Below are 24,179 nucleotides of genomic sequence, written 5' to 3'. Positions count from 1 at the left end.
AGCTGCACTGACTTTTCTGTTTTCTGTTGTTTTAATCATAGCCAGTGTTTGAATAATTTGGCATTCTCAAATCATCACTACATGCCTAAAATAAAACCTAGATATGAAACAGTTCTATATATCAATATCACAATAACGCACACCCAACAGAAGCTGAAGCGCGCTCTGCAGGACACGGAGGCGCCAGCGTCATCACTTGCCTTTTTTTGTAGTAGAAACAACTAAATGAAATACGCTGTAATGTTTGCTCATAAGGGTAAAATTAATACATAAATGTATTTAATTTTTTTAAACATGATTTTCTGTTTCTATTTGGGGTGCAAAATCATTTAATTTTATGTAGAAAAGTGAATGGTGAAAAAGTGAAAATTGATATCTTTTCGAACGCACCCCGATGTTTTAATAATGGCTTGTCAACTCATAAGAACGAACTTCCGAAAAGCATAAACGCAGCATAATATTTCTGGTAGGTTACAGAATTTATTCATACACATTAAGGGCTCTGCCTCGGTACGCTTTATGTGAAGTCATTCGCATAATGTTTCATCATGAAGAGAAAGATATCAAATGTAATAGAAATATTAAACCTGTACAAACCGAGGACTCTTAATATGTTTTAATTTATGACTAACCAAATCAGCGGAGAGGGGCCTGTAACTCCCGCCCACATTTAATGATCGAATGTTCAAGTGTTTTAATCGTTTTCTGTCCCTGGACGAAAAAACGAAATTGGAGCCGAATTCTTGATATTTTTTTTGTTTCATCAAATTTAAAAAGAAATATGAAAAAAAACTTTTATTTTTCATTTTTTAATATCAATTAAAAACGAATTATGCGAACGTATATATGGACTCTTTCTTTCTTTCTTTCTTTCTTTCTTTCTTTCTTTCTTTCTTTCTTTCTTTTGTATATGTTTTCATATACAAAACTTTCAGGCATCATGAAACATAGTCAAGTAGCCTACTGCTTGTACAAATTTGGATAGACGCTTCATTATACGAAAATAAAAATGCAGAAGTACTTAGAGTCGTCACGTGTTTCATCGCGAGATTTGAGTCTTGTGATCTCGGGTGAAGATGGCGGCTCCGCCTGACGAGCAGAGCTTAGAGTCCCGCATCAGTAAGTCAAACACATTTAAACTACAAACGTATTACATTCTAATGTGACAGTGCAAGTACCAAGGAGATACATACGCCTAAAATTATACATTAACGCAAGCGCTTTACTAAACGCAGATGCGGAGTGTCATGGTGTTGTTGGCAGTTGAGTTATTAGCATGCTAACGCCGATATAGTTGAGTTTCTGACACACTTTTGTTTTAGTGTGTTTTGTGCGTTTATTTGTACTGTTGTGGGTGTGTGTGTGTTCTGTGCTGGACAGGTAAGTTAAAGAAGAGTTGTAAAATTGCACCCTATCTGTCCGTGAGGCAAAAGGGAGGAGTCTCTGTAAGCAGAATCACATGATAAATAAATTATTGAATGAATACATTCAATAACAAAATATTTCTTGCACTTCTATTGTGTGAAGTCCCCATTTACAACACAGCTCCGTACAACCATTCAGCAATGGCAGTCAAGAAAAGATGATTCATTCGCCTGTTTCCTTAAAGGGGCCATATCCAACCTACTCTTTTGTCAGTTTTATGTTGTCCTTTTGTAATGCTTGAGTCACAGTCATCACTTAGTATGGTGAACACTTTCTACCCTTTCTTTAACCATTTGAATTGGTGTCTTTAAAAGTGACTGTGGACTCAACACCAATAACATTACTGATTACTGGTGTATGTTTCTTAATTGAAACGTTGTGCACAAAGAAATGAATGTTCATGAAATATTTTCTAAAGGAAAATATAAAATTATAATTGACTTCTTTACATTTTCTGTAATTATGTCTCTGGGTTATTGTTATGTCCATGCATTTACTTTTGAATAATTCGTGTATTGACCTCCTAATCTTCACATTTAATGCCTCCTATTCATTATACAATAGCCACTTTAAACAAATGCAGTCAGCAACCTGTGGAAATAGTCTGGCTTACATCGAAAGTTATTTAATTTTTGCATATTAAGATAATGAGCTACAGTGAACCTACAAGGAATATTTTTGATATGACATACATGCTTGAAAACTATTTCTTGTTGATGATATCATTTTATAGATTAAGATTGGTTATTGTTGTTTTAGATTTTTTTTAACTCTAGCTTCTTTATTGTTTTTGTTTTCTGGTCTATTGCTTGTCTTTTTTATTTATATATAAAAGATTATTTAGCAAAAAAAAAGGCCTCTAACACTTGCTTGCTTTGTTTTTCTGTTCTGTTTTTATTTATAATATAATTTAAAAACGACAGCAGCAGCAACAAACAAACCCATTAGGCCAACTTGTTCTAGCACTTACATCTCATTGCTCTTTTGTTGATTTTGATTGCTTTCATTGCCCCCTCTTTGTATAAAAGCATCTGTGAAATATAAATGTAAAATGCATGTAAATGTAAAAAAATTTGCTTTCATGTATTAATGTTGAATTGCTGATACGCTTGTTGTTGGTTTATTGTAATTTTTCAAACTTTTTTGCTTTTTCTTTTTTTTCATGTCCCCTATAGACAAAGCGACCAACCCTTTAAATCGAGAAACTGACTGGGAGAGTATTCAGCTGTTCTGTGACCAGCTCAGCAATGAACCTGAAGGGTGCGTCTACATTTCCGTCATTTTTAAACTCACATTTTTCTCCTCAAGTATGCACAGTGAGGTACTGTTCACAATGAATGCTTGCGTCTCACTGTTACATGTATTTTAAGCCCCGAGCAGTGGCTCAATATGTTATTGAGGTGTTGGTGTTACTGACTACAACTGAATTTCTCATGTTAGGGGAATTGAAAAGCCATTGGCATACTTGTATTTGAGTTTTCCTTAAGCTTTTTCTGGGGTTTACCGAATGTGATTTCTTGTTTTTTGGCCATGCATGTGCAGTCCCAAAGGAAGAAACACAATTAAAGTGTAAAGTTACCTGTCCTTATTTAGGAAAGCTTCAAGTTACTGGGAAATGTACAGAAAGTGAAAGCTGAGTTAGGAGTCAATGTAAAAGTATCTTTTGCTTTTGTTTGTGTGAATGTTCCTGATTTACAGACTATTCTATTTATTGTGCTAAATAACGTTGTGTCTTTAGTCCACAGTTGGCCACCAGACTTCTTGCTCACAAGATTCAGTCTCCTCAGGAGTGGGAAGCCATGCAGGCGCTCACGGTAAGGTCTTCTTGCTCACTGTTTAGGCAAAGACTTCCCTAAATTGTGATTTATGAAAACTTTGCTAAGATATAAGCATATTAGATGGTCTAGTTTTACCCATTTCGACTAACTGACTTAGAACCGCTGAATGTCAGACTTAATGAAACACATAGACAACAGGATATTTTGAGGATGAACACCAATTTCATCTGTCTAAAAGGGATGCTACAATCAGTTATAATTAACAACCATTTGATCAAGGAAAATGATCAAATCATACCTGTAGTAAGTGCTTGAGGTGGTTATTATCACCTGTTTTTATTTTATTCATGTTGGCTGACCCATTTTATGAAATTATGGAAATGTTCTGAATGAATCATACAGCTAACATTAATAAATTATCTGTCTACAACTGCACACATAACTCTTTGTCTGTTTTTGTCTTAAGGTTCTAGAGACCTGTGTGAAGAACTGTGGGAAAAGGTTCCATAACGAGGTGGGGAAGTTCCGTTTCCTGAACGAGCTCATCAAAGTGGTTTCCCCTAAGGTATGTTTGGTCTGTGTGTATAAATCAGCACTGTCCCTTTGTTAAAATTCACACCACAAACGTAATCACAAAGCATCCTAACATTTGAAGGAGTTTGTAGTTAGTTTGTAAAAGGAACAAAATGAAAAATGCAACTTAAACATCTTAAAGGAATAGTTCACCCAAAAAGGAAAGTTACGGCATAATCTACTTCCCCAAAGTTATTGTTTCTTCTTTCAGACTAATACAGTCAGAGTGTTTAAAAGCTCAGTAATGCTGGTGGATAGTGACCATTATTTTAAATCTTTTTAAATGAATTTTTTTTTTTTGACCGTGTGTTTATGTTGTAATATGATGCAGATTGTTGTAAGAGTGCATATTTTATCTCCATCTGTACTTTTCGAAGGCTTTTTATAATTAAAGGTGCTGCATTGTTAATCATTTATTATTGGTGTTTTGGTTACACAACGAAATATCAATAATTTCATTCAACAAACTCCTGTATCTTCTCTCTGGACTGGTTGTGCGCTCAACTGAGCAGGGGCCTGTGCAACCACAAACATATAACTTCATTACACATGCTTATTTGTGAACAGGAAACACATAGGAACCAAAGTGAGAATGAAGCACAAAAGCAAGACGAAAAAATAACTAGATAACCAGACACTGTAGTTATACAGCTTATACTGAGGTGTCTCTTGCTGCTTAGAATGTCAATATTAGTACTCGATATCTTTTTTTAATGTCAATATCAATGTCTGTGTGAAAACATTCCTTTTTATTTAACTTCCTGTGCTCTATTTTTGTTACAGTATCTTGGTTCTCGAGCCCCAGAACCAGTAAAGAAAAAGGTTTTAGAAATGATGTACAGCTGGACTGTGAGTTTACCAGAAGAGACCAAGATTTCTGATGCTTACCAGATGCTAAAGAAACAAGGTAACGTGACGTGCAGCATCACTACATCTCACAATAAAAAGTAAAAAAATACTCAAAATTTTACTCAAGTGAAAGTAAAGATATTCAGTAAACATTCTGCTCAATTAAATTGTGGCCAAAAACATACTTAAGTACAAGTTTAAATTGAATTGTACTGAAGTATTAAAAATTCAATTTATAAGATGAACACAAACTAAGATCTTAATCATGTAAACTAAATAATCTCTCTTCGTATAACCTAATGTAAGTGAATATTACAGTAATGTTTTTCAATGTTTTCACGGATTTCTATTCTGATCAGCAAGGCTGTATTTATTTGTACAGTAACATATACATGCCTATTCAAGAAGGGTCTCTCAAATGGTCAGAAATAAGAATCTTAATTTTAAAACTTTCACTTTTAATAAGAATGTGATGCAGAGGTTAGAAACATGAACCAAACAGGATTTAAGAATGGGTTAAATCAATGAGGAGAGTCATAGAATTTGAACTTTTTTGTGTTGTCTACATCGTTGTCTAAAAGTATAATTGATCTTTTTGGGCATTTTCTTAGCAAATATTGCTACGTAATTATTTGCAACTATTTCTATAAATTATAAGGAAAATCATGTAATTATTAAGATTTAAAGCAAATATTAATTGAGAGTCTAAATTCCTACTAATGTGTCATATAATGACACAATAATACAACACTAATATTTTGTTTAATTGTAATTCATGTTCAATTTTAACTTTTTTTGAGCTTTACTCACATTTAATTAATTTATTTTTTTCATCACTGATTTTATTTGCATTCAGTCGTGTGCATTCAGCCAATATATTACATTGCTAATGCCTCGATCGAAACAGAAAGAAATATGAATAATCTTTTTTGGGGGGAAAACACAACTTAGCCGTCTCAACCTGCTTCCTTGGTTTGATGGTGAACTATTGAACCCAGACATTTATGGTGACAGTCATGACTGAAGTAACTGAAGTGTGTGTGCTTCAAACAGAGATCATTGGTTCTCACATCAAGCATACACGTTTGAGCTTAGTAGTCAGTTTAAATTGTACTTGCATAAAGTAAAATTCCCCCAAAATAGTACTTAAGTACAGTAATCAAGTAAAATAACTCTTAATTGTTGGATTAGAGTTGAAGCTAAACTGTTTATTTGGTAATACATGAGCTGCATTATGTTTATGCTCCGCATCTCCTTTTAGGAATTATTAAGCAGGACCCAGACCTTCCTGAAGACAAGCTCTGCCCTCCTCCACCACCTAGGCCCAAAAACGCTATCTTTGAGGATGAGGAGAAATCAAAGGTTGTTGAGATGCAGTTTAGGCTGATGTTTTTTGCTAAATCTTCATTCTTTCAATTTGTTTCTAAACCATGAGCTAATGAAGCATTTTTAGGATGACTTCAGATACATGAAGAAATAACTTCTCTTGTGTCTGTGCACTCTCTCTTACTTTTTTTTTTTCTGTTTGATTCAATAGATGTTGTCTCGCCTTCTGAATAGCTCTCACCCTGAGGACCTGCGGGCAGCAAACAAACTCATTAAAGAAATGGTTCAGGAGGTGTGTGTGTGTGCCCTAAATGTTGGATTAACTCTTAGCGGGTTCTTAGACCATTCTTTGTCCTTTCATAATAGATGCACACAGTTCATCTTTTAGCTGGTCTTTTTAATCCAGCTGTCAGACGACCAGGACTAGGACATACAAGTTTTGCATTCTTGACATTTTAAAAGTAATTCATACACTCTGTTTTCAGGATCAGAAGCGTATGGAGAAGGTGTCAAAGAGAGTGAATGCTATTCAGGAAGTAAAGGAGAGTGTTGGGCTTCTCACACAGCTACTGGGGGATTACAGCAAAGAGAGCGGCTCACATGGCAACGAGGAGTTAATTAAGGTCTCTAACACATTTTTACTGTCACACTTCAGCAGTGGACTTAGAGCTACTCAATACATTCAGAGTAGCAGATAGATTTTTCACATGGTTGAGTATTTTTATTGTTAAATCATTCTATTTGGTCTTTGTTGTGTCGATGTAGGATCTTTACCAGCGCTGTGAGAAAATGAGGCCTACTCTGTTCAGACTGGCCAGTGATACTGAAGACAACGATGAAGCTCTCGGTAAGGTATATAGGCTGAAGGGCAAAAAACCTGTGTTTCCACAAATTCACATCTTGCAACATTGACACTTGTATTGAACTGACTCAATAGTTACATTGTTGTAGAACTGGTTATAGCTGAATTGAACTAATTTTAAAGTGACTTCACACTATTATTGAACACTGCACTGACTTGAGTTTGACCCAGCCTTGTATAAAGCACTATATAAAAAAGGTGACCTGACTACAAACTGAATTAGTGAGTTTCTGATGTGTTTCTGTGTTTGTGTTTGTCTTCAGCTGAGATCTTACAGGCAAATGACAGCCTAACGCAGGTGATAAATCTGTACAGACAGCTGGTGAAAGGCGAGGAAGTGAATGGAGACACCAGCAGCACCTCCAAACTCCCAGGTACAGCACTGCTCCCATCCTTGAGCTCTAAAGATATTGAAAAATGTCTCAGTTTGCCGTAAAATTGATTCTGTTTTTGACTCCATTCACCCTTTTGACTTTGTTCTGTTTGGTAATTTCTTATATAATAGAGTTGTTAATTCTGATACTCTTGGTGTTCATAGGCTACAGTACTGCTCTCTTGGATCTCACAGGGCTGGATACCTCTTCTTCGGCTCAGTCTTTCTCTGAATTTCCCTCTAAGACACTGTCTTCACAAGATTTGGGCATCAGCCTTTTGGATGATGAGCTCATGTCCCTGGGTAAGAAATCTGTGATGACACTTTGCCATGTAATTCTCTTGATATTATAAAGTGAATTGGAGCATGTGAAGGGTTGCATAAAACTCTAGAATCTTTGACCCAGAAATACAAAATGCATGTAAAAACTTTCCTTTCCTTTCCTTCCCTCTTATTTTATAATTAATATTTAAACAAAAAATGTTAGTGTAATAAAATAATTTAAGAAACCAATTACAGTTACAGCTGGCTTTGATAACCTAATCAATGTCCATTAAAAGCATTATATTTACATTTACTTTCACACCTTTACTTTCAAGGTGTTCTTTGATTGGCCAGCTATACAATGCATTGTGATTTTACACCCCTTTCTCTAACGTGATGCCCCAGCGCGATGACACAAAAACAACAAAACGCATTACAAACCAGGCATTTGTTGAATCCAGCCGGGACATAATTACTGATTATGACTTGGTACAGTCTTCTAAACATAACATCATGTCATTTATATCAGTCTAACATTTTTATTTATATAGCGCTTTTAACAACACAGGGTGTATCAAAGCACTGAACAGTATAAAGCAAAAGAATACAATGATGGGGATATATAATGAGGAGATTGAACAATTTGTTATTAAATGGAGAGACGGTCTCTGTAATTAATTCAACGATAATCACTAGAAGTTAAGTTATATTGCTATATTGTTGGCTTATGAAAATATATAAATACGCATATATTTTGGATTATATTAATTCCAGTGGACTTAAACTGCATATGGTGTGTTCTGCAATTGAAATAAAATACTTGGGCGTTAATTTTATTTTCGTGCTTTAAGTAAATATGAAAAGATGCACAGTTGGTTTGAGGACATACAGTGATCTGTCACGACACAGTAAAGAGCTACAAAAAGCTAATATTCATGAGATCTTGTTTCACATTACAAGTAACCTGCTTTGTCTTCTCTTATGGTGTTTTCTTTTTGCTCTGCGATGTAGTTTTCACATGTGTGAGAGCGGCATTGTTTGTTGGTCATGACAATAGTAAGGAGAGCAAGTCTTTACAAATGGTCATTTGCCCCACTTTATAGTCTCACACAGCCAGCATAGGCTGCTCTGCAGGTTCAGAAATCAGTTGTCCATGAAATGCGCTGAACACCTCTGAGTATTTGGGTTGAATTGTTCTGGAACACTGAAAACTGTTTACCAATGATTTCTAGTTGTGTCCTCCTTTAGAAGGCAAATAAGAAGGCAACGAAACACAGTGTCAGAATATTAGTACCACCTTCTTTCTTTGAGTAAACACTTGTGTAATGTTACGAAAAGAGCAGTTGGGGCATGTTTTATAAAGAATATCAGAGACATGAGATTGCAGTGCTAAACAATCTCTCACTGTCATGCTTGATTGTAGCGTTTTCCTTTGACACTTACACAGTCAATACAGGTGCATCTCAATAAAAAAGTTAATTTTAGTAATTCAACTCAAATTGTGAAAACTTGTGTATTTTAAATAAATTCAGTGCACACAGACTAAAGTAGTTTTAAGTCGCTGGTTCTTTTAATTGTGATAATTTTGACTCATATTTAACAAAAACTCACCAATCTCTACAAATAAGAATATGGTGACATGCCAGTCAGCTAATCAACTCAAAACACCACAAGGAATGGCCTGAGGCTGGGGTCAAGGCATCAAGAGCAATCACACACAGACGTGTCAAGGAATTGGACTACATTTTGTATTCATATACAGTACGTATTCCTCTTGTTAAGTCACTCCTGAACCACAGACAACATCAGAAGCGTCTTACCTGGGCTTAGGAGAACAACAACTGGACTGTTGCCCAGTGGTCCAAAGTCTTCTTTTCAGATGAGAGCAAGTTTTGCTTCATTTGGAAACCAAGGTTCTAGAGTCTGGAGGAAAGGTGGACAAGCTCGTAGCCCAAGTTGCTTAAAATCCAGTGAGAAGTTTCCATGGTCTGTGATGAGGGGTGCAATGTCATCTGCTGGTGTTGGTCCTTTGTGTTTCTGAAAATCAATGTCATTGCCCCCGTTTACCAAGAAATTTTAGAGAACTTCATGCTTCCTTCTGCTCATTTTATTTTCCAGCAGGACTTGGTTCCTGCCCACACTGCCAAAAGCATCAAAAGTTGGTAAAATGATTATGGTGTTGGTGTACTTGACTGGCCAGCAAACTCACCAGACCTAAACTTCATAGATAATTATACTGTATTATAGAGGAGAGGTACAGATTATAGAGGAAAATGAGAAACAAGAGACCAAAAAATAAAGGCCGCTGTCAAAGAAACCTGGCCTTCCATACCACCTCAGCTGAGAGAGCAGTTAATGGAGCAAAAGGAACCCCTAGCAAGTATTGTACATTCATACAAAACTCAACTTTTATCATGTTTGTTTGTAACTCTGTTTCAGGCTTAACTGAAGTCAATTCTAATCTGGCATCTTCTCAATCTGGAGATGCAGTGACATGGAATACTTTTCAGGTGAGCTCAAGAAAAATCTGTTACATTTATTTGTGTTGTAATCATGGGATGAAGATCATATTTAGATGTACCAGGATGGTTGACTAATCATCCACCAAGCAGCTATTTGACTAATTAATCTAGGTAATCTAGTAATCTCAGGTCTGTTGACAGTTTGTTGGGGCAGATTTTTTTTTATCAAATTCAATATTCAGTGCTAATTGGTGCTGGCAAATTGTTTTTAGGAATTAAAAAAGGTTTTGAGAGATGTTTAAAAATAATTCTGATTTTGTCACCATTTCTGTTAGCAAATGCAGAAAAGTAACATTTTAGTAGTATTTTTACTCATCCGACATTTAAATAGCCTTGCAAATCCCAGAGTTAAAAACTTAAAAATGCATTAAAAAAAAAATTACTAGCTGAAGTTTGATTATGACCTAGCGTGTTAATGGCTTGGCTAAATGTTATTTGGATCCCTTCTTACCATAACTCTTGACCTGTTTTGTTAGTCATCAGAGTCTGTGGATACAGCTGTTACTCCAGCCCCTCCAGTGCTGCTGCCGGTGGCGAGTGCTACCAAGACACCTGTTACTGTGCCTGTGACATCCACTAAATCCCTAGACGAGTTAGACCTGTTGGGGAAGACCCTGCTTCAGCAGTCTCTACCCCCAGAAAACCTTCAAGTCAAATGGTAAATTTCCATCTTTTTTTTTTTTTTCCGTTTTTTGTATAATTGGAAAATGGTTGCTTGTTTATGTTTGAGTGTGTTTGTGAAAATATCTGAAAAATAATTACAAGATTTTGGAAAAGGGTAAATAGTTTATGCTTTAAATATGTATATGGCTGCATATCAGTTAGGGATGTCAAAATGAATCGATGCGGACGTGGGCGATTCTGTATTGATGACCGAATAGACCGTAATCGTTTAGAGCCTATGGTTGAGCTTGGCTGTTTTCCGCATTTAGTGTATATGTGTGTGTGTGTGTGTGTGTGTGTGTGTGTGCGTGTGTGTGTGCGTGTGCGTGCGTGTGTGTGCGTGTGTGTGCGTGTGTGTGTGTGTGTGCGCGCGTGCGAGTGTGTGTGTGTGCGTGTGCGTGCGTGTGCGCTAGAGACAAACGTGGCGGTCTTCATTGCACAAAATATGTGAATAATTAGCAATAATTAATTATATATTAATAAAATAATAATATAACACAAAATGTATATCTTTCAAAGTAGCCTGCTTATATGATTAAAGTTTAGATAATCGTGATGCATTGTGACATGGAATTGACATGACTCTTCTTCAACAGGGACAAACTTCAGTCTCAGTCCAAGCCCACACTAAGAGACCTTCAGATCAAGTCTGGAACCAACAATGCTACAACCCCCAGTCCTGTGTTGGCCTTCTCTTCTGAGCCAGGCAGTCTCTTGAATTCCCAGCTCCCAGCAGGCACCACTCCAGCTTCTACCCCTCAGGATGATATATCATTGGTGAATGTGACTGTGCCCCTGGAGTCTATCAAACCTAGTAAGGCTGGAATGGTCATGCTTTGCTTTTCTATGAATTTACAACAAAACGCCTTTTAAAAAGTATCAAGGCTGTAGAAAATATATCTTTATCCTGTCGGTCTGTTCCTACATGTAAGATATTTAACTATACAGTTGACAGATCGAGATAGAGAATATGTAGTGTAGTGACAGCCTTTGCTCCTGCTGCTTGAAGCATGATGTTATTCATTTGAATGTTTTTCTCTAGACTAAGCCTGCTTTTACGGTTAAAAGTTTTATAAAGATTAGGGCTGCACCAATTATTTTAGTATTTGATCTAACGATTATTAGAACGATTAAACGAATAATCACTTAATTAGCTGTATGAAACATTATGACTCAGACAACAGAAATATTTGTTGCAGCCCTAAGGTTCAAAAATGTTCAAAATCAGTTTTGTAAAGCAGCCTAGTAAATCTAAACAATGCCTGAGCCACACGATCACACTTGAATAAAATGTCTATTCTTACATGTAATGGTCACTAAGTAGTTCACTCAATCTTGTTACAGCAGTTATCAGCTTAAAATACAGTAATACAGCCAATAAAGGTTACATGCAAGTCTGTTCTTCATAAATCTTTCATGTTACTTTTGAGGTTTTGTGAAAGTCAAGTTATATGGATCTGCTTAGTGTTCTTTTTAACGCTTGAAGTCCTCAATCCTCATGGGAAAAAAGGATGGTTCTTAAATGTGTAAATTCCTCCATGAAACACATAAGAATACACAAGGATGAATAAATATTTAGTGGTCTGTACTCTATATTTAATGCTGCTGTTTTGTTGTTTGTTTTAACATATGAGGATGTATTGTTGATTTAAGTTTGTATCTGTGACAGGTAGCTTGTTACCCGTGACAATCTTCGATAAACACAGCCTTCGAGTTCTGTTCCATTTCGCAAGAGACTCTCCACCAGCCCGGCAAGATGTTTTAGTGGTGATTATCTCAATGTTGTCATCCGCCCCTGTGCCCATCACTAATGTACGATTCCAGGCGGCCGTTCCTAAGGTAACCACTGATCATCCATCATTAGTCAACCTGTATATAAATCTGTATTGAAGCTGTATCGTATGCATGTATGTGCAGAATATGAGAGTAAAGCTGCAGCCACCGTCAGGATCAGAATTACCTGCCTTCAATCCTTTATTGCCCCCTGCCGCCATTACACAGGTCCTGCTTTTAGCCAATCCTCAGAAGGTAAATGAACCAATGTGAAAGCTGTGATGGTTATGTTGCTGATTTGCAGAAATGATCTGATTACACTGCATTTCATATTCCTATCAAGTTCATATTTTCATACAAGTTTTCTTTCTATTTGAAGGAGAAGGTGCGGTTGAGATACAAACTGACATTTGATTTAGGAGAAGAATCGCACGATGAGAGCGGAGATGTAGAGCAGTTCCCTCCACCAGAGTCTTGGGGAAACATTTAAAGAACAGACTGATTTCCTGCTAGCGGCCCCTCTGCTTCCTTACGGCAGTTCATATCCAGACTGTGTCAATGGCTCTGCCTTTGGTCCACATCCTTCTATCTACTCCTTAATGTCTGAATGAGTACTGGGAGGAGGCCTTTAAAGAACTCATTTTAATTCCAGTTGCTCTTTTTTTTTTTTTTTCCCAGCTTATTTTTTTTTGTTTTGTTTTGTGGTATGTCAGGCCCTTTTTGTATGAAGCTTTAATTGTTTGAAAGTTAGAGACTTGAGTTTTGTGGTCATTTATGACATTATTTTCATGTGTGAATCGAGATACTGCGGTCTCAGTCGGCAGTAATGGCATAGAGCAAATTCAGTTTCTGCACTAATTGTTTCATTCTCATAGTGTTGATTAATAGGTTTTCACTTGCACACATTCTTGATCTTATTTTGTGTGTGTGTGTGTGTGTGTTTGGTTGTATTGTCAGGCTGCATGTGGTTTTAATGGCAACTAAAAAAATCAATTTCTTAGCAAGAAATAGTTCAAATTCAAATGGTCTATATTGCAAATCATACAGCCCCGCTTATCAATCATTGTAATTTTGTTCATCTTAATTTAAGATTGCCCTAAAATTGCCCCATGCGCACTGTACTGCTCTTGAACATCATGCTGATGTCTTGTTTATATTTACCGTACGTGCCTAATCAGATTTTTTTTTTTTTTTTTTTCATGTTGACGTGAATAGACATTTATGTATTGATGCTTGTTTTTAATTGGCAAAAGTTTTCCCCTTTTCTTTGTCTTTTTGTGATTTCCTGAAGGTTCCACATGTAATCTGGGCTCTCCCGATGCAGTGGTTTAATAAATACTTTCACCTTTACCATTCCTATATGAGGTAGTTGAAGAATACTGTACTCAAGATGATAACACAGGTAATTAAATAACTGTATTTTGGTTATACGTAGGTGGAAGCAGGATGCTCCTGCATCTCTAGACAGGAATTGAAATCACTGTGTTCCCAAAGTAAACAATTCTAGTTTGTGTCACTCTTTACAGCTGAAGGTCTGCGATGAAGTCGGTTGCATTCCAGATCATTAATGTCCTTCCAACATGACAGTGTAAATAAAATCGGTATTGCTATTATGTACATTTGCCAAAAATTAATACAGAGACTAAACATATGGAGAAGTGAATGTAGTGCAAATATGTATTTAAGGGAAATAAAGTTATTCTTTTTCTCTGGGGTTTAAAATGTGTTTTCATCTTTAGTAGTTTTTTTTTTTAAAACAACAGCTGAATGAGGTAGCAATCAAAGCCATGAATGACACTGATCTGGATTGAACTCTTTTATTAAAATTTGTAAAATGGTGATTATACAAAAAACACTGAATTATTTCCAGGTCCCTTCGGATCAGAAAGGAGGCGGAGTTAACTTTGATTCCGCTGAGTCTGTTCAGTGTAGCTGTAGCGTACTAAGTGGCTAATGGTATGCTAAGGTAAGACGCAGAGAAGTTAGCTTTCTGTGAGTTACCTACAAAAAAAATAAAAAAAAATCCATTCTGCAAGTATAAGACTGACACTGGAGTGTGGAAATCAATTAAGTACTAAAACATCGAAAATCATTAATAAACACTGACCAAAACATTTTATTTGGGGAAAATAGAAAATACAAAGAAGGCAAGAAACCTAAAGATTGTACCTAACTGGTTTCACTTAGGGACCAGATTTGATAACGAAAAAAAAAAACCCAAAACATTGTATTGGACGAAAAGCCCTTCAATCAAGACCTTAGAACACGGGCTTGATTAAATGCAAAGTCATCCTTTTCTACAACAACACTAATAAAAACAAAAAAAGTATTCCATGTATTACAGCTATATTCAAAATGTCAGACTAGAAACAGGGCAGGTTACTATTACAACAAGAAAAAAAAAAACCCTGAAAAGACGGCAAAGACTCCAGATGCTATTTTCTAGGAGGAGGAGGAGGAAGGGGTGGTGGTGGTGAGGCAAAAGGGTATGGCCCAGGACCCATGAACCCCATCATAGGCTGTGGTGGAGGAGGGAACTGCTGTGCCATGAGAGGTTGTGGACCTGGCCCAGGCTGAGGAGGAGTTGGTGGAGGTGGTCCAAACAGACCTTGGGGAGGTCCAGCTTGATCTTGCCCTCCTGCACCTCCACCACCGGCCCCACCTGGATGTGAGCTTCCCCCTCTGGAGCCGTACTGCCCCCCTCCTCCGCCCCCACAGCTCTGGTATTGGTCACCTCCTCCACTGTTGTAGGAGGGTCCTGAGTTGTAGTTGTTTCGTCCATCCCTGCTGCGGTCTCTGTAAGAAGAGGACATGCGGTCGTCGCGGTTGCTCCCACCTGGCCTTGCGTCACGGCTCATGTTGTTGCTGCGGCTGCCCTTGTTACTTCCAGTTACAGAGCGCATGCGGCGATCGCATTCATCCTGGTACATCAGGTTGGGATTATTTGAGCCCGAGTTGTTGCCACGATAGCGCATCCTTCCACCTACAGAAGTAACCAGAGAGTTTCAAATTTTGAAATGTAAAAAACCAAAAAAAAAGTACCTCCAAAAGATGTCCATCTAGCGCAACTGAATGCATGCCCAACTCATTTTAAAAAGCTCACCTCCACCTCCCCCACGGCCTGTGTCCACCAGCTGCAGAAGTTTGGGATTGATGGCCTGTCTAGCCTCCTCAAGAACCCGGACTAAATCACGAGCCTGCCGAAGGTTCCCAGGGGTGAAGAAGGTATAGGCCGTTCCTTTGTTGGTGCTGCGGGCTGTCCGCCCAATACGATGAACATAATCCTCCGAAGAGTTTGGATAGTCATAGTTGATGACAAATTTAACGTCCTCCACATCTTCATGGGACCAAGATCAAGAAATTTATGGAGGAAGGAAAAAAAGTAAATTAGAAAGTGTGGTAGTAAATGGAAGGAACGGACCGTTGCCTAGTTCACTGCGAGAGCAACAGTGGTATTCAGTCATCTGGGGTTGGGATCTCTGAACTCTCTTTAATTATCCAATGGCATGCATACGCTTTAAAATGTCTGAAAGAACATTTCTGTATGCCGTTTCACAAGCAGTCAGAAATATGCAGGTGTTAATTGTATAATAAATAGTGATGCACCTTCACTTTATTGTGTATATACACTTCAATTGCCTACAATGTGCTGCTGCTTGAACTGAGATGGCAACAGCAGTTATCTGAATTTCATTACAAAATTGACAAAAAAAAAAAAAAAAGCTTATTGGAACAAAGCTTATTGCAATTATTAGATAAAAAGTACACTACAAAATAGTATTTAGAAGTTTTGTTAATGTGGTAAATGAAAACAGCATAGTCTTGAGATCAGGGTTCATTAAAATGAAAAATGTTGTGCCCATAGTTAGAATGCGGCTTCGAAGAGGCCCTACTTAAATGTCACCGGTCAATGATTTCGGTGCATCACTACTTTATTAATCATTTAGAACAAGTGTGCCTTAAAGTCAGCTTAAAGACAGGGTCTCACTGGCCGAATTTTACAGTCAATTTCCAAAGGAGAAAAACACTGATGATTAATGATGAATAGAAGACAATTTTGGTCTTGTTTAGTTATGACTTTGCCGGTGGTTGGAGATGCTTGTGGCTACAGCGGTGAGTTTCTGATGAACCGACGGTTCTGCAGTCCTTTTCTTCAGCCACACAGCGGTTTAATCCCTCAACTTAACTCAAGAGAATCACTCGCCTCACTTTTATTAGTTCGTTTCTGCAAGGTTTCAAAGAATGCGGGATTCATTTTCTACATTCATCACTGTGCTTGCAAGCGTGCACACCTCATTTGTCAGGAAAGCGATGGCTATAGCAGTGAAAACACCGTTCACGTCATCCAAACGCAACAGAAGAGACCAAAATCAGTTTTTAGTCGGTTAGTGAGACTCTGCTATAAGCAGACAGACACATAGAGTAAAATAAAATGACAACACTCTACAACTTGGACTTGCTACTTACCTATTCCATACATAAACAGCTTATTTAAATCTCAAGTATCACATTCACTATCACTACATTAACAATACGATTCAGGGTTTTTGTCGAGCAATGCCCGATCTGGTATTAAAGATGAGAAATGTCAGGAGTTAAACAAAGGTGGTTTTTCTTTTTTCTGGACACGACATCTTAAAAGTCTGTTTCTCATTACAGTTCAAAAGGGGCTCTAACAACACTGCTATTGACCCTAAAAGAAAACAGTCTCCTTTTAGAAAGTGATGATGATAGATAATATTTAGATTATTCAAAAAAGCAATGTGCTAAATGTAGTCATATACAGTACAATAACGGTCTAATGTACCACGGCACTTACCACACACCTTTAAACATACTTAAAGGACATTTGTCACACTGTGGAAACAGTGACTAGGGCATAATCAGGTACTTACCCTAGGTTAGGTTACTCTTGGCTGGGATCAGTCCTGGGTCCCGTGGAGCGGCCCAAGAGGAAGAGGTTAATGTGGGCTCACGCGCTGAGCTGCCCCCCCTTCACCCTCGGCCCTGTCCCAGCAACGCCAGGCGGGAGCAGAACCGGCTCTGCCCCAGTTCTCTCTCTCTCGCTGGGTTGCAGGGCCTCCACAAACCGGACCGGACTGTATCCAGCACTCTTAACTTTCTCTCTCCCTCTCTCTCAATCACTCCGTGGCCATTCGGCCCCAGATCTATCTTAGGGGCAGACTTTTTTCTGGAAACTAACAGAGCTCTGAGGGGCTACAGTATCCTTTGAGACTTGCCAATCCAGAGTTTGAGGTAAAAGTGTAAACAAAAAGAAAAAAAAGTAAGCTCGTAGATGCCACCAGCCCTTAAGACTACAGATAAGTAGGGGAGCAGCTGAGGGAGTCTATCCATATCGAGACCTGTGCTAGCGTCTGATAGAGCTCTGGTTACTGGGAGGGAGGCCACTGTGTCAAATTAGCACAGCATGCCTGGGCTGCCAGTTAGGAAGTCAAAAATCCTGAAGGGGAAAAAGAACAATAATAGTGTAAGACCCTCTGGCATAACCCAAACCAAACAAAATAGCAATGCCTAATATCTGGGTTAACAACGATCTCATAAAAATATGAATGATATTAAAAAAAAGTGCACAAATGAAAATATTTCTAAGGGGGAGAAAAAAATAATAATAATCTAAACCAACTGTATTATGACCATAACTATTGATTGACATCTTGCTAAATAACTGGACACGTGTACACATTTGTTCAGGAAGGAGACTGGCATTAGGACCCAGGGAAGAGGAGGGAAGCATAGCAGCTCCCCCAGATCCGTGCTAGGGTCAACAGCGAGCCGGTGAGCCCCACGTGAGCGAGGGTTTTTACATCAGTAACAAGAAACAGACAGCACACCTTTAACATCTTTGGAACAGCTTGTGGATGTGGAAACTGACAAAGCAGTCCTCCAGTCAGTCACCGTCAGCACAGAGTCATTGTATGATTCATGTTAAATGTGAACCCAACAATTCAGAAGTGTATCGCTCAAAAAAAACAAAACAAAAAAAAAACCGAAAGGGATGGAAGAAAAGCGGAGATAGAACAGGACAGGATGAAGTGAAGAGAGAGAGGGGGTGGGGGGGTGCTGAAGGTGAAAAGATCCAACCAAGTGATTACAAAATATACTGTACACGATGGTTTTTCCAACTGTAAGTGAAAGAAAGCATTAGAAACGCCGTAACAAGAGAATGCAAAACAACGGCAAGTAAAATTATTTTAAATTTAAACACCATGCATAAAAAAAAAAAAACTTTCTTCCTATTATCTATCTTGTACATAATATCATATGCAAAAAATAATCTGTAACCAAACAGACCAACTAAAGTCTGACAAATTTCAAGCCCAAGTTATACTTTACTTGTCCATATTTTGTACCATATTGTGGAAAGTTCCTCAAAACAGCACACTGTTGTCCTGAATACTGCCTGCATTTGTGCAAATGTGTGACAATGGTTTTTATTTTACAAGGGTTCACAGTGGAGGTCCACTCAGCATCTCTCTGATGTCTCTGGAACACTTTGTCCTCCTAGTAGCTATTTAATCATTTATTAGCCATTCAACATTACATAACGTCTAGTTTAAGTGAACTTCACATAAAACCTGATTTCTCTGTAAAACTGTCCTTTGATTAACAGACATCACTGCTGGTTATTACAGGTGATTTTCTTTCACCTTGCTGAATGTTACGTGGTTCTGACTATTGGTTCTAATATTACATGAATGCAGGCTTGTACATACAACAATTAATAGACTGAACAGAAAAATAATAGAATATAGATTGCTAGAGTCAAGTAATGATGGGAGAGATGTGTTTGAACCGATTCTTGAAGATGGATAAGGATTCAGATCGTAGTCTATGTAATATCTGTAAAGATGTTATTTCTGGGTCCAATAGACGTCTGGTTTTCGTGAACGTCAGCAAGACATTGACTTTTTTTTTAAGTTTATACCTATTTTTCAGAGTCTTTGAAGCATATTTCCTATGTTGCTTCTTTTATTCTTTTTTTTTTTAAATAAAAGAAAAAGTAACAGAAGCAGCAGTTGTGAGGGGGGGGTCAACCCCAGACCCACCCCTGCGTTAAATATGAGCTCATCTGAATGCATTAGCGCGCTAATTTCAACACCACTGTTTCAAACACATTTGAATCAATGTTTATGATTTGTGATTCTAGGGTTAAAGCTATGAAAGTGAAATCTGACAGCACAAATCATGAAAGTGACCAATTTTGACTGCAAAACAGCAATCCTCTCTTAATTTGCATCTCTGTGTCTGTGGAAATGACGTCTGCTGAACCAGTGAGTTTCACCGTTGGCACCAAAAAATGATGACGTCGTCATCCAAAATGTTAAAACTAAAAAATATCATTGTTATAGTTGTCAGCGCGTTCTCTATATATTGTCTGAATTATTTAGTGGATATTAAAACATTCGGTTCTGGACTCAAAAGAAAGACAAGCGGTTGTGACTGAGTATGAAGTATCAGGACATACCCAGACCCCGTGAAGCAACGTCAGTAGCAATCAGAATCGGAGCTTTTCCACTGCGGAACTCTGGAAATACAAAGTGCAACAAAATGAGAAAAGGCAGGCCAAATTGTGACAGCCTTGTTTAATGAAAGATGAAGCTTAACTTCACCTGATAGTACCCAGTCCCTCTCTGGCTGGCTCTTGTCACCATGAATACACATCGCAGGCCACCTGGATAAACACACAACGTACGTAAGTACTTTTCTCTTTAATATAAGGGATTATAAAAGATCCGTCTCACCCATCTCTTCTCATTCTCCGAGTGAGTTCATCACAACGTTTCTTTGTCTCGACAAAGATGATGGTTTTGTTCTCCTTTTCAGCCATGATTTCCTCCATCAGCTGAATTAGCCTTAAAAGCACAAAAACATGTACAGGTAAGCAGGAAGCCAATGCAAATCACAGCAGCTGAATAAATGAATAAAAACCCAATACTTTATTAGAGACATGACTGGTAAATTAACTTACTTGTTGTCTTTTTCATTCTCCATGCAGACATCCACTATCTGCAGGATGTTGTGGTTGGCGCTCAATTCTAGAGCTCCTATATTGATTTGGACATAGTCATGGAGGAAGTCTTCGGCCAGCTGACGAACCTCTTTAGGCCAGGTGGCACTCCACATGAGAGTCTGTCTGTCAGGCTGAAGGAAACAGGAAGAATAGAAAACTAAATGCAAAACGCGTGTTTGCATAATTATGCAATATTGTAATTACATTCTGCAGTTTTTTTCTGTATTTTTGATCAAATAAATGCAGACTAGATGAAGTCTTACTGATCCTTTTAAAGGATCTTTTTAAAGCTAGTATAGACAGACAGACAGGCAGCAAACACGTGTATTTCATTTTATGGTATTTTTATGCAATTTCAATTGAGCTGCCAAATATTGTACTGTACTTACTCTAATTTGGTCAACAATTTTGCGAATTTGGGGTTCAAATCCCATGTCTAACATACGATCAGCCTCATCCAGCACCAGGTAGGTGCAACGACGCAGGTTGGTTTTTCCCGCCTCCAGGAAATCGATCAGACGGCCAGGTGTGGCAATGCAGATTTCAACACCTTTAAGAAGTCAAACAGGTTTTTTTTTTTTTAAGAAAAGCCCTCAAGTATTACTCTTTAATTAATGATCACAGTTGCACTTGTTCAGGAAGAGGGTAGAGAACCCCATCCCATGACACCTTGAACGACTTATGGGAGTAAATTCCATTGAAATGTTGACAATCAGCAGCTGCCAATGAACTTGTTTAACTGTTTCTTAAAAAAACAGACATTTTATAAAACAGGCTACAACGAGGTGATGCTATTCTCCTCACCCTTTTATAATTAAAATAAAAAAGCAAAGCAGACAAAAACTAACCCTAAAAGCTCAGATCTTTCTAATGCAGCATCACAAATAAATATATTTCTACAATAAAATTTCAAAAGTCTATATGTAGTGCATTCCAGTAAATTCTTCTACTGCTATTTTTAAGGCTGTAAAGTACATTTCTCATACCTCGTTCCAAATCTCTGATTTGTGGACCCTTAGGGGCTCCTCCATACACACAGGTACTCTTGATCCGAGATGATTTGCCATAGTCATAAGCCACTTGCTGCACCTGCTGGGCTAATTCACGTGTCGGTGCCAACACAAGGCACTATACACAACAGAGCAGAAAAAAAAAGACACAACTTTAGAATGTGCTAACGAAGCACTATGGATTCATTCTGGTCTGACAGTATATCAAAACACGATCCGGTTCCCATTCTTAATTTGTTGAGGTAAAAAGTTGTATGTCAACTTACAATGGGCCCATCCCCTCTCTCGAGGTACGGCTGATGGTTAATATGCACTATGGCGGGCAGCAGATACTGTTGAGTGTAAAGAAATGAGGAAACATGAGGCTTGGGATGCATGTTTGAATATGTGAACTTTCTATGGCTGTAGGTTGTAGATGTGGGTCTCTCACAGCCAGTGTTTTTCCGGAGCCGGTCTGAGCGATGCCCACCATGTCCCTGCCACTGAGAGCTAAAGGAAAACCTTGAGCCTGGATAGCAGTGGGCTCCTTAAAGTTCTGCTGCAGCAGCACGTCCATCACGTATTCTTAAACACAGAGACATCACTTTAATAATCCTGTGTGCTACAGTTCTACAAGACCTCTACAAGTCTGAGAAGTTCTTATTAAACCTTGGCCAAAATTACAAAGTAATTTAAATTTAGGACTAAAGAATTGCAGTTAATAGGAAAAAATTTATAAAAAAAAAAAAAAAAAAAAAAAAAAGATTTATATGGTGTATTAGAAATGTGGAAGGTGTACTGAAATGTGGTGCATTTGAAAGATGATGTTTTTCATGACTATGTCCCTTCCTCTCTTTTCCTATTACCAAAGGATAAACATATGAAAAATGACACAAATGGATTGACTGTTTGAATATTAGCTGCAGGTGGCAGTATGATCTTTACTGGTAGAAAACACTACAAAATGATAACATTTTATTAATGAGTTTGTTTTCACACTCACTGAAAACAATCATGCTAACATTTGTCAAATGTGTGATTGAATATCATAGAAAAGATTAAATTGAAAAATCCACAAGTGATTCACATGCAAATTAAACTTACGAGGAAACTGAGCTTGATGGAAGTTGGTGACAGGCTTTGGGCAGCCAGAGCCTCTGACAGTGATCTCTCTCTTCTGGCGATATTCTTCTACATCATACTGTTAAGTATAAATAAAAATCTAAGCTAGACTTTTTTAAGCCATACACACACACACATATATATATATGTATGTATGTATGTATGTATATGTCCATATACACACATATAATGTGTGTGTACATATTTATCCTATGCATTACCTGACTCATGTGATGAACCTCTGGGTGTTCACTGTAAAAGTTCTTCTCAAACTTGGGCAGCTGGTCCAGGTCCCATTTCTTCTTCCTCAGCCGATCTCCTGGATTCCCAAACTTTTTGGGTGGAGCTGGGGCAACTCGACTGGATCCAAAGCGAGGCCTGTTAAAGATCAATGCGCTTACTTTGAATCCTGCCAGTGATAAACGGTGTTTGCCAGGAGTGTACGAACAGACAGCTAAATATGTTCATGGGAGCAAATAGTGTAATGAATGTCCTAATGTCCCATCTCCAAATAAACTGATATACAGAAATAAAGAAACATCAGTTAAATATAAAGGCCCACCCTCTGTCTCGTCCTCGATCTCTGTCACGGTCTCCATATGAGGAACTTCCTCTCATCTCCTTTAGCTTGCTGTAGAGTAAAACTCCGACAGAATAATCACTGTTTTCTCCAGAGCAAAACGGAGTAACTTAACGTTGGTCCTACCTGGTTTGTGGAAATGTCTAACTAAGAAATCGGCGAAGAAATATTATATTGAATGAAAATGTTTTAGACAAAGTTGGGCTGTAGTTTCTGCATGCAAATCCTTACAGCATGTCTTCTGCAAGCAAACTCGCAAAAATGACGCCAGCTTTGTGCTTGGAAATCAACATCTTCGTGTGTTCTCGGTTTAGTAAAATGTCGTCCACAGCCAGACAATTGTGCCCGCCCCGTTTAATGACGTAGAATTTTGAACGCAGGGCTCTATTGAGAGTACAGAAATTACGCAGCGAAAATAGCGTAAAATGGTGATGAATTCGCTTAAAATCGTAAAGACCCGCAGGTCGAACTCAAAACACCGATGAACCTAACGAATTGTAACCTCTCAATGAGCTTCTGTTAAAACTAATTGCGCACTAGATGATTGGACGAATGTGTGCATAACAACGTTGTCGTTTAAATGCCTATATAACAATTGCAAAATTGTTTTATAGCAGTCACTGCAAAAGATAAGAAGGCAAAAATCTATCTTAACCTTTAACCACAAACGACTTTTATTGGTGACCAGACATCAGCGCGGAGAAAAGTAACGGTTATCAGATGCGAAAGACGTAAGATCTTGTTTTGCAAACAACTTTCGTTCGCTCACGTGCTACGAAGAGGCACAAAATATTTCCACCTAAACCATTGACATACTGTATTAGGTTCATTAGATTTTAATATACAAAAGTAAAACACAATTTAAACACATCTATGCAGTGTTATTTGGTTCTACAAGAGACTATATCAATTCAAGGTCTCTACGGATAGTAAACCGCAAACCACTTAATGGACACAACCAACCACACAAGAAAACATGGCTGGAAAAAACGAAAGGTTGTGTCCAGAACTTAGTTTTCTACTGTTTATTACAAAACAACCATATAAT

The 24,179-nt window shown here is 37.9% G+C and overlaps 2 protein-coding genes across 3 annotated transcripts; one reads left to right on the top strand and one right to left on the bottom strand.

Annotated features, from left to right (window-relative positions):
* The first annotated feature begins 1,020 nt into the window (after positions 1-1,020).
* On the top strand, positions 1,021-14,119 carry gga1 (golgi-associated, gamma adaptin ear containing, ARF binding protein 1). The gene is made up of 17 exons (XM_043241652.1): positions 1,021-1,119; positions 2,601-2,685; positions 3,164-3,239; positions 3,670-3,768; positions 4,560-4,683; positions 5,887-5,987; positions 6,163-6,243; positions 6,437-6,574; positions 6,717-6,798; positions 7,077-7,187; positions 7,352-7,489; positions 9,890-9,960; positions 10,449-10,630; positions 11,232-11,449; positions 12,305-12,474; positions 12,553-12,663; positions 12,788-14,119. Exons 1-17 carry the CDS (start codon positions 1,077-1,079, stop codon positions 12,896-12,898), a joined length of 1,941 nt encoding a protein of 646 aa, XP_043097587.1. The 5' UTR covers positions 1,021-1,076; the 3' UTR covers positions 12,899-14,119.
* A 307-nt stretch (positions 14,120-14,426) lies between these two features.
* ddx17 (DEAD-box helicase 17) lies at positions 14,427-23,491 on the bottom strand. Of its 2 annotated transcripts, none has more exons than XM_043241651.1 (14): positions 23,258-23,491; positions 23,114-23,182; positions 22,773-22,929; positions 22,534-22,630; positions 21,881-22,014; positions 21,717-21,782; positions 21,427-21,568; positions 20,830-20,990; positions 20,399-20,571; positions 20,172-20,282; positions 20,040-20,101; positions 19,895-19,954; positions 15,512-15,745; positions 14,427-15,391 (listed from the first exon to the last, which is right to left on the bottom strand). In XM_043241651.1, exons 2-14 carry the CDS (start codon positions 23,167-23,169, stop codon positions 14,844-14,846), a joined length of 2,001 nt encoding a protein of 666 aa, XP_043097586.1. In that variant the 5' UTR covers positions 23,170-23,182; positions 23,258-23,491; the 3' UTR covers positions 14,427-14,843. The 2 variants fall into 2 exon arrangements, with proteins under 2 accessions (XP_043097586.1, XP_043097585.1); XM_043241650.1 differs by having other exon boundaries at positions 23,114-23,257; positions 23,363-23,483.
* Positions 23,492-24,179: the final 688 nt, after the last annotated feature.

The sequence above is a fragment of the Puntigrus tetrazona genome, chromosome 6 (assembly GCF_018831695.1).
Source record: "Puntigrus tetrazona isolate hp1 chromosome 6, ASM1883169v1, whole genome shotgun sequence".
Lineage (NCBI taxonomy): Eukaryota > Metazoa > Chordata > Actinopteri > Cypriniformes > Cyprinidae > Puntigrus > Puntigrus tetrazona.
This window is presented reverse-complemented; position numbering and strand designations above follow the sequence as displayed.